The 10,743-nt window shown below is 33.4% G+C and overlaps 1 protein-coding gene across 1 annotated transcript; it reads right to left on the bottom strand.

The window, feature by feature from the left end:
• Positions 1-3,778: 3,778 nt before the first annotated feature.
• Positions 3,779-9,076, bottom strand: LOC107861029 (ubiquitin-conjugating enzyme E2 2). Its single transcript, XM_016706435.2, has 6 exons — positions 8,874-9,076; positions 7,190-7,323; positions 7,039-7,064; positions 6,314-6,403; positions 5,392-5,480; positions 3,779-4,292 (listed from the first exon to the last, which is right to left on the bottom strand). Exons 2-6 carry the CDS (start codon positions 7,318-7,320, stop codon positions 4,035-4,037), a joined length of 594 nt encoding a protein of 197 aa, XP_016561921.2. The 5' UTR covers positions 7,321-7,323; positions 8,874-9,076; the 3' UTR covers positions 3,779-4,034.
• Positions 9,077-10,743: the final 1,667 nt, after the last annotated feature.

Raw genomic sequence — 10,743 nt, 5'->3', positions numbered from 1 at the left:
CTGCAAATTGATATTAGTATGTTGGTTTTCATAATTGAGAGAGACAGAAGCAATATTGTTTAATTTGTTTTTGCAAGGTTGGACCACAAGGGAGGACAGATTATAATAATGTCTCTTAGATAATTAAAAAAAGGATTCATGTTCTCAGTAATATAAAGGAGCTTGTGGTATGGGGTCAACTTCTCTGGCTATGGGTCCATAACCTAATACAATTTGGAAAAGAAACAAGGGAAGATTCTCTCCTTACATTATAAGTAATTTTTTATGTTGCTTTCTTTTTCTTTACATATTCTGTTGGTTAACTGAATGGGAAGGTAATGAAAACTTTTGTACTTATGGTCTTGAACATCAATGACATCTCTCTGAATATATAATAGGAGTAGCATGCAATTAATGGTAAAAAAAAAATGAAATTTAAGGTTAAACTATTTCCACATTAGTACTAACTCAAAAAGAAAAGAGTGCCACATAAAATTAAAAATATATTGAATCTTTTTTGGGGTGGGGTGGGGGGTGGGTGCGCCTCGTAAAAAGAAATTGTATGAAGATAACTGTAGAGATGCGGGAGAAGGTGGGAGTGACTTTAATGGAGGACAAGATGTGGGAAGGAAGGCTGAGATGGTTTGGGCATGTGATGAAGAGGGGTGCGGATGCCTCACTTTGTAGGTGTGAGAGGCTAGCGTTGGATGGCTTCAGGAGGAGTAGAGGTGGTTTGGGCATGTGATGAGGAGGAGCGCGGATGCCTCAGTTCGTAGGTGTAAGAGGCTAGCGTTGGATGGCTTCAGGAAGAGCAGAGGTAGGCCGAAGAAATACTGGAGAGAGGTGATTAGACATGACATGGAGCAGCTGCAGCTTACTGAGGACATGACCCTAGATAGGAAGATGTGGAGGTCCCGAATAAGGGTAGAAGGCTATTGTGAGTGTGTGGGTTGTAGCTAGCAGTCATGAGAGACCGTGTGTAGCCGAATTAGTAATCCTACGACTGTGTACATAGGTATCTTTGGTTTGTGAGTGTATGTTACTACTAGGTGGGTGTCCTATTCCTTATTTCTTAGTTCCTATTTTCTTATTTCGTGTTGCCCTTATTTCTCGTATTTCGTATTGCTTTGATTTCTATTTTATCATTTCTTACTCCTTATTTCTATTATGTCATCCATCCCCTTGTTTGGTATTCTTTATCTTGAGCCGGGGTTTACCGGAAACAGTCTCTCTACTTCTTCGGAGGTAGCGATATGGAGTGCATACATTTTACCCTCCCCAGACCTTACTTTATGGAAATACACTGAAATAATTGTTGTTGTATAACTGTGGAGAAGCTTCTTTTGACAGTACTACAAGTAAAGTTGCAGATTACCAGTGAGGAAAGGCAAAAGCAACAAAGAAGGGAAGGGAAAAAGAGTGGTTACTGGGGAATGTCATTTTTCTATATCAGCAACTCTTTCTGCCTACTACTATGACCTGTGATACCAAGTCTCTATTTTAAAAAAGTTCCACAAGCAGTACTTCCTAATATGTCACTAAAACACTGAGGCAAATTGGATTACCCAGCAATCCTAAGGACCTACCCTAAGCTCTTGCTAAGTTCCTAAAGGGTTTTCGAACTACCCTTTGTCACACCCCTTTTTCGTTTGAAGAGATCAAGTCGAAGGATTGTTTCAATTAAAGTGACGGTATTGAATAGAGATTAGCTAAATTATAGAGTCGTCACTTGGAATTGAGTTTTGGTGTTCCAAGCCGCCTTTTTGAATCCCTAGTCAAAAGAAAATGACTCTTTTATTTTGGTTTGCGAAAACTGAAGACCGGGTAAAAAATTCTGTTGACCGAGGGAAAGGTGTGAGGCACCCCTCGAGTCCCGTGGTTTAGCACGATCGCTTTATCAACTTAGACTTGATTTTAACTATTTAAATAAATTATGTCAAGGCCTAAATTCGCTCATTTTAATTCCTAATATTCATCTATTATCTTATATTAAATAAATCGATGAAAAATTAATTTTAGAACATATTTATCAAGGTGCATTATTGCATCCTTGAATTTTAAATATCTCAAAAAGATACGTACTCCGCATTCTTAATTGAGACGAATATTTTATACATACCTAAAATTAGCCTAACGTCAAAAGTATCGGTTAGTCTATTATAAATTCAAGACATCTAAACTTACTTTTTCCTATTCATTTTACCCTCATTCTTCTTTTCTTTCAAATTTGCAATTAGTTTTGAATTAATTCGCGACTCACTTCGCTCCTTTACAATTGATTTTTCCTCTCTTTTTCTTTTCTCAATTATGAGGGATCTTGAATCAAAATCGCAACCCATCTCTCTCAAGCTTACACTAGTTAATTAATTAAGCCTCAAACGAATGTCTTGGCCTGAAATTTAATTCTGGAGAGCTTATAATGTTCAAATAATCTATCACTCATATTACTTTCTAAACCAATAAGAAACTATACATGAACAGTATTGACACATAAATTTAACTAACTTATATTCATATAACATATTAAGCATCGAAATCAAACATATCAAGAATAAAGATAGAGCAGTTAATAAAATAACATAAATATATCATGCACAAAAACTAATTTCCTTTACCCCCAATTTTTAAATTATAACTTCTCTTATCTTTAATATATAAAACTTAAAAGAAATACATCGATTGACCCAATGCCATGAATCCTTTTTGGTTATAATGCACAGGAACATCCAAAATATCCATGTGACTTCTCCAACATTATTTTCTTTTCATCAGGTTTCTCTCATTTTCCTTAACTTTTTTATTTCCAACGTTTTTTTTTTTTTTTTCGTATCCTTAACTTTTTTATTTCCAACGTCTTTTTTTTTTTTTTTGCGTATGTGTCTTGTTCTCTTCATATAGTGTACAATGTTTACAATCAATTTTACTTTACCTTTATGATATTAAAATCTAAAAGTACAACATATTATCACATCAAAAATTAAAATATGTTAAAACACATGTGAGTTTGAGAAACTTCATAATGTTGGAATCAAGTTTCATACAATTGTTTTAAACTACATAATAAAGGAAGATTAAATTAATTTCTCAATAGCTAAAGGAAGATTAAATTAAAGATTACCTCCTGAAAAAATTAATTTCTCAATAGCTAATATTCAGAAGCCACAAACTTGAAACTGCAAACAGACCTCAAAATTTGAGATGCGAGGAATTTTTGATTGTTGTAATTTTTTGTTGGGTTGTTTTGCTGGAAAATTAAGGAGGAAGTACACTTGGTTGTATTTTTTTTTTCTTTGAATGTTTTCTTTCTCTCCAATGTTACTCCCTATTTTTTTTTCTAATCCAAGTCCGTAAGTTTTTTTCTGGGGGGTGGGAGAAGTCCTTAAATAGACGGATTCTTTGGGGGGAAAGTTGAAGGGGGGAGCAGTTACAGATCAGGAAGAGGGAATTTGAATTTTAAAAATAAAAATCTTTTTTTTTATCTATTAATAATAATAAATAAAAATAAACTACTAAATAAATAAGATAATAGAATAATAATAATAATAATAAATATAAATAGAACTAATTAATTTTTATTTTAAAAAAATAATAAAAATTATAAATATCCTTAAACAAATATAATCAGGATAGTATTAAAACTACTAATTTATTTAAAATTTAAAAATATTTTTTTAAAAAAATTTTTGTATTATTTTTAAAATTAGAATTAGAAATAAAATAAAATGTCCCAAAATTAACTTTATTTAGTTATTTATTTTTAAACTAAAAATTTATTAAAATAAAAAAATATTTTAAATAATATCAAACCAACTATAAGTATTTAATATAAAAAAAAAAAAAATATTCGAGGAGGTGAAAAACACATAAAACAACTTTAGACAAAGTCTGACCTCACTAAACACTTCAAAGAAAGCTGATAAGAGACTACAATTCAGACCTATAACATTCACTAGAGTTGACACAAAGAAAGATTTGCTTCTGCACATGGAACAAACAACGAACAATGCTGGCAGTGTTCATACTCTATTTTGTACTTCAGGCCTTTCACTTAGAATTCAGAGAGAATGTGACTTCAAGTACTTTGTGCTACATTGATTAATGATGTAGCAAATACACTGAAAAAACCATCTTAGTTTGATGCAGACAACTTGACCAGCAGAATGCCATGTAATGTGTTTAGCCACAGAGAAGTCAGTCCAGCTCTGTTCAACTATTTCACGCACCTTCCTGTTGTACTCGCTTTTGTTCTCTCTAAATAGGCGTGCTGCTTCTGAATTAGCTGGTGAATTAGGGTTTGGATCACAGAGTAAAGACTGCACCAGCAAATTTCATATATCAGGGACTTGCCAGTATAAATGCTACTAATGGTTATACTGGCACAGAACACTTCCTTTCACACCTTGAAGATGCTGAGAAAAGGCTAAATTGTTTTGCTCCAGTTAATTATAAGAAATGAACTGATTTATTTTGGTCTATCATCAGCAGTAATCTACTTACTTTATACTTATATTTAAAATAAATGAGAACAATATAACCACCAATTCTGAATTAAAATTGATGACATAATTAAAATATCACAGCAGGAAAAAAACTATTGAAACTCAATAAATAGGAATATGGCAAATAAAATGGACCAAGGAAAAATCACACAGCAATCAAGTAAACACCTGCAACTATTGAGAGTATTTCTTACAGGGATAATTCAACTTGTGCATGAAATTGCTTATAACTAATAAAGTTAGAGAAAATGAAGAAAGACTTGACTCTGTGGACTAGATTATCAAAACTACATGCGCTTGTTCAAATATAAAATTCTTACCCTACTAACAGGGACGGAGATACACTTGGCCGACGGGGTTCATCCGAACCCCCTTCAGCGAAAAATTTTACTATTTATACATAGTTAAAATTATTTTTTATGTATATACAGTAGATGTTAAACCCCCTTCGATTAGTTCGTATGTTTACTTTTGAACCCCCTTAACGAAAATCCTGGCTCCGCCACTGCCTACTAATAATCTCAACAGAGAACTGAAAACTTGTTGATCGACATCGAAAATAGTGTCACCTGGGGACACATATATGTTATCTTAAGGGCAAAAAACAAGGACCAGACTGCTTTAGAGCATTTAGTGATGTTTCTTTTCTTCCTCTATTCATATGTCCAAATTATTTATCTATTTTTAATTTTATAAAGGTGATGTCTAGACAAACTTGCATGCATGTCAATTAATCCATCAAAATGGTAAAGGAAAGGAAACTCGTCAAAATGTATGCGTCCGTGTGTTCATTAGCAGCAGTGGCACCAGCCTACTGATCAACGAAAGACATTGTCCTCAATAGTGTGATGAACTAATAATACCTGCCACCAGAACGGAGGCATGAAGTTGCATTGAGAACATCTTATAATACCTGTATTGAGGTAAGTATAGCAGCTATGTCATATGCTCCAGTCCACTGATTTTGCAAGCTGTCCAAACAAACACTCCCATCAGCATAAACTGAGCAGCAATAAGCAAAGGCATAAGAGATCAGCAAAACTATACCTTGCATGCAATACGAAAAAATATTGGACAAGCTAATTTGCACTACTTTAAAAAAAAAAAAAGAGAGGGGCAAAAACCAGATTGGAGTTGGAGAAGTTAGGCTAAATGAATGTGCAAAAACAGATGGAAACTAAAAACAATTGGAGTTAACCGCTTGAGATGGTTTTGTCATGTCTTCAAAATTGCAGCTCGGGCATGAAACCATGATGGTCGATAGTGTTAAAGGGGATGAGATAGACCTAAACTCACATGAAGTTGTTTCAAAGGACTAATAATCATTTGGAATTCATGAAACTTAGTGAAAAATACAGTACAATGGAAGAAAAAGATCTTTCTCAGCAATACCAACTGGTTGCAATCAAGACTTAATTTTGTTAGTATAATCACATTAGTCCAATATCTGTTAGGGGTCCTTTTGATCTTGTTGAATGATTTGTACATCAATAGAAAATGAGAGAGTACCTCTGGGGTTTGAGAGCCTTAATTAAAATGAGACGGGTCTAAATGGAACAAAATGGATAGTAAAGATTTATATAGCATATCTCAACTAGCTTGAACTTGTGGCTTCATTATTGTTGCTTTTCAAAACCAGCCTTGCCTTCCCAAACATAACAGTAACAGATCACAAACACGCATATATATGTATACAAAAGAGAGAATGTAAATAGATTTTATCCTCTCATAAGAAGTTATATAGTGTTATTACCCTCTCCAAGGATTACAACTCTATTAGGAAGAAAGAGGAGTAGAGATAAGAGGAGGGGGAAGATTTTACTTGTGCTACTTACTATTTGGATGGAACATTCTGGAGATAAAGTGCACTCTTGGTGGCTTGTTAGGATAATCCTCTGAAAATTGAAGTGTCATCTTAAATGTACCTGTAAGTAACATTATAACAGAACAGTCAAAGCTGGATGGATATATCTGCGAATTGTAAAAGCAATTGTCCAAACAAATTAGCCAAAGCTCTGATGCTCTACTTTATTGGAAGAAGTTTGTGGAAGATGAAAAGGAAATAGAAAAAAGGTAAAGATGACAAAGATCAACGTGAAACTAGAAAGCTACTAAAGAAACAGTGAGCAATAAAAAGAGGGCCAATTACTCTAACCATCTGCATAAGGCTATAAGAGTATTTAGGACAGCAGAGGGCACTGGTCATGAACCAACACCAATCCTTGAAAACCTTCTTTACTGGGATGATAGAACAAGAAAATCCCAAATTAAAGGCACAAAGAACATATACAAAGATTCCTGAATTACATTTTTGTAATTCAGGTTCGACCTTATCCACACAATATTTTTTCATAGATGCAGCTACCACTCTGATATGCCACAGTTAAAGGCACTTTATTTGCTCATAAATCATACAGATACAAAATAAAAGCAAGAAACAGCTATTGCTAAGACATAACTACGTCTTGGGAAGCATAGCTATGACAGAGTGATACTCTCAACAAGAATGCTTCAATTCATATCACAAACCAAAGGTAGTCACTAAGCAATGTTTACGCACCTCCATCCCAGGGACTATCATGAGGACTGCATATCAAGAAAAAAAAAAAAAAAGATGTAAGTACAAAGATACAACACTTTGGGAAGAGAGCACTCGCCAAAGTCCAAAACATTATGGAACCATGATTTTCATTCAATTCCAGATGTCATACCCAAATATAACAGAATTCCATAACATTATATTCTTATCATAAGGTGCACAGTTGATGCCAGCAGGAGGATCCTGATGTAACTGCTTAAGATCCCTCATCAATCTCTTCCTCGCCGGCGTCGACATCCTCATCACCTAATTAATAAATTATAATTCAGGAGCACAAAAACTCAAAAAAAGAACCTTACTTTCCAAGAGCATAAAGGCAGCTAAGAAGCATAAGATGTTTTCTCCTCAGTGGGCAATAGGCATATCCAAGATATTAAACTAGTGGCTATAGAATACCACTGCACTCAGAGTCATATGTAGCTTTAGGATACCAGGTTTATATGAACCCAGTAATTTCATGGCTGGAGTACAAATTGATGTGTGAAAGTTTACTAAAATTATAATAACCAGTAGATATGAACCCATACCGTAAAATAATATTGTGGGTTTAAAGCTAAAAAACTTAAAAATTGAGCCTGTAGATTTTCTATGACAATTGATATGGATTTTGTATAACTACACTTTACCCTCCCCAAACCCCACCTTGTGGGAAGACATTGGGTATGTTGTTGTTGTTGTATCTTTTTAGAAAATGCACCTTTCCAATATTTGTAACATACTTGGTTTTAACTACTTCAACGAAACTTCACATCAATGAATATATATAATCTCAGTCTTCTCATCTCTCGTCTCATGGCTGACTGTTACGTATTATTTCCATCATCTCAACCTGTCCCCCACATATATCCCAAATTCGTTAACAATGCCTTAACCCGCTATAAAATTTTGATGGGATAGAGGATGTTTGCCCTCCTTCGATTTTTATTATTATCTGTTGTTCCCTTTGTTTCGGGATCGTAATATTTAAGTTTATTATTCTTATTTTCGCCATTATCTAATTCTGCATTATTGTATTTCCTTTTCAAATCTACTTTACTTTGTATTATGTTAATTGTTATTGTTATACTTAGTTTAAATTCCCGTTTATCACCAAATGTACTTGGTTAATGCGCCATGGATACAAAATAAACTTTCTGTTACCAGGAGTTTCAAGTGCGTTGTGCATATTTAGGTGGGGTACAAACTTTTTCTGTTAGTTAAACTATATTAGGCAAATTGGAAAGGAGTTTTGGGCTGAACCAGCCCAAAGATATTGTCCTCTTTTGGCCAAAACCCACAATTTTCCCCAATCAGAGGGGACGAAAAAAAGAGCTCTATATCCCCATAAAGAGAGTTCAAAGATAACAAAGAGTATTCGATCTATCCAATGCAGTAACAATAAGTACTCCTGAATTCAGTAGCAACAATCTCTCAATAAGTTACCCTTCTTTGTTGACATACCGCAAAACAAGGGCTATTTGTTCTTTATGACAGGCCTCCTTAGATTCATCAACTAATATACCAAAGAACTCGTTAAAAAAATTTACATTCAAGTAGGCACATAATAAAATCTTCCCCAAACAGAGGGGACTCGAGAAGAGTTGTAGATCCCCGTAAAGAGATTTCAAAGATAACAACGAGTCAGTATTCCATCCATGCAATGCAGGGAGCACTAACAATCATGGCAATAAGTAATAAAGAGTATAGAGCATAAAGAAAAGAAAATGTCAATTCACTAGTGGAAAAAAAAAAAAGCAGAGCACATAAACCAATCACGTGAATTGGTACAGGAAAACATAGGAGGGAGATTGATTTACCTTAGAGAGCAAACGCGGGAATAATCTTTGAAAGATAATCGGCCGACCTGATGAACAATCGTCTACTTAAACACACAGAATTTACGTCTTGCGTGATATATAATCTGCCGAGCGGTTATATGTGCCCTTGTAATCGTATATATGGAGTACGCCCTTTCAGTCTATCCAATCTAATAAAGTTTATTTTGAATTCTATTGTAACTAGGAAACTTAGCCATAAAATATGTTATTAAATATATATTATTTAATCTATATGTATAATCTATAATTTATAATCAATATCTATAATCTATAATTTATAATCTATATCTATATATGTAATCTATATAAGTGATTTGAACTTTTATACAAAACTGTCTTTTCACTATTTTTTTCAATTTATTATTTAATTATTTTTATTTTATTAATTTATTTTAGACTCCTAAAATATATGGAAGGAGAATCAATTAATATTTTCTTGTACTAACCAATTACAAAAATACTCCTAAAATAGAATAGAAAAATACTCTTAAACTAGGACTCTATTAAAAAAATATTTCTATAAATATTGAGATGCATGTTAAACTAGAGAAGAAACCAATTTACTTATTGAAAAAATATGATTGGTGCTTATTTAACTTGATTCGGTTGCATGTCTAGATGGATGCCCTCAACTTCTTCACTGTTTTTATCAACATAATAAAATTCAACGTTAAGGTCAAATTTTTAGTTCAGACAAGAATTATTTTCATCAAAATTGAAGCTTTGTGATCACTATTATATTATTTTATTGTAGTTTACAGATGGTAGATGGATGTCAATCGACTTTGAAAATTTTTTTAGATAAAGGTTAGATTTAATTGTATTGTATTTATATCTCTTTTTTGAAAATATTTTTGTGTAAAGGTTAAGTTTAGTTGAATTCTTTTGATATCTCTGTTATCCTATTATTTTATTATAGATTACAGGTGGTAGATGAATGTCGATCGGCTTAACAATTTTTTTTGATAAAGGTTAAATTTAATTAAATAAATTCTCCAAAAATATATTGTATTTAATTATTGTATTCATATTTATTATTTAAATAAATATCTTATTTAATGTAACGTTTGAACTCAATAAAGTGAGGTACACGCGCGAGGCGCGTACACCTAAACTAGCTGTGTTTAGCATATTTGCTTTTTGGATCATTTATTGATGTTTTGCAACGCTGAGGTAAGTTTAGTGCATATGATTAAGCAAGTTTTTGACACGTTTTCAAGTGCTTTGGAATTGCAAGCAAACTTTGACAAGAGCTCAGGGTCAAGCCACAAGTTAAGCAGGATATACTCAATCTCTTAGGGTTTAATGAAGGCACTTTACCATTTAAATACTTGGGAGTCCCCTTGTCATCCAAAAAAACTTATAATCAGTCAATGTATGTCAGTGGTGGACAAAATTACAGGGAAGATGAAATGTTGGACTTCTAAGCTTCTTAAATATGATGAAAGGCTCCAACTTATTAAGTCTGTGGTGTTTGGCATGCAAATATATTGGTCCCAAATTTTCAGCCTACCCAAAAAGATCATGAAGTTAATTGAACAAGTTTGTAGAACCTTCTTGTAGACAGGTTCTAGTGAAAAGTCCAAGGGAGCCTTGGTCTCTTGGGGAAAGGATTGTCAACCTAGGGGTGTTGGTGGTCTCAATTTGCTGTATTTATGTAGATGGAATATGACAGCAATACTAAGGAAATTATGGGCACTAGCCATTAAGAAGGATTGCTTATGAGTTAAGTGCGTACACATTGTAGACACGTAATTTTGCCCCATCCCAAAAATCAATTCAACTCGATTACCTTATCACGTACCCCATCCATGTGGTAATTTTTCTACAAGAAAAACAAAATACACAA

Source organism: Capsicum annuum, chromosome 2 (genome assembly GCF_002878395.1).
Source record: "Capsicum annuum cultivar UCD-10X-F1 chromosome 2, UCD10Xv1.1, whole genome shotgun sequence".
NCBI lineage: Eukaryota > Viridiplantae > Streptophyta > Magnoliopsida > Solanales > Solanaceae > Capsicum > Capsicum annuum.
The sequence above is the reverse complement of the archived record's forward strand: the minus strand, read 5'-3'. Positions and strand labels throughout refer to the sequence as shown.

Excerpts from the sequence above, each read along its gene's own strand:
- LOC107861029 (XM_016706435.2), bottom strand. The coding sequence starts at position 7,320 with ATGAGGATGTCGACGCCGGCGAGGAAGAGATTGATGAGGGATCTTAAG. Across the intron at positions 5,481-6,313 it reads CAGAATGTTCCATCCAAATA|TTTATGCTGATGGGAGTGTT; the intron begins GTAAGTAGCACA and ends ATTGCTGCTCAG. Across the intron at positions 4,293-5,391 it reads CTATACTTACCTCAATACAG|TCTTTACTCTGTGATCCAAA; the intron begins GTATTATAAGAT and ends TTGCTGGTGCAG.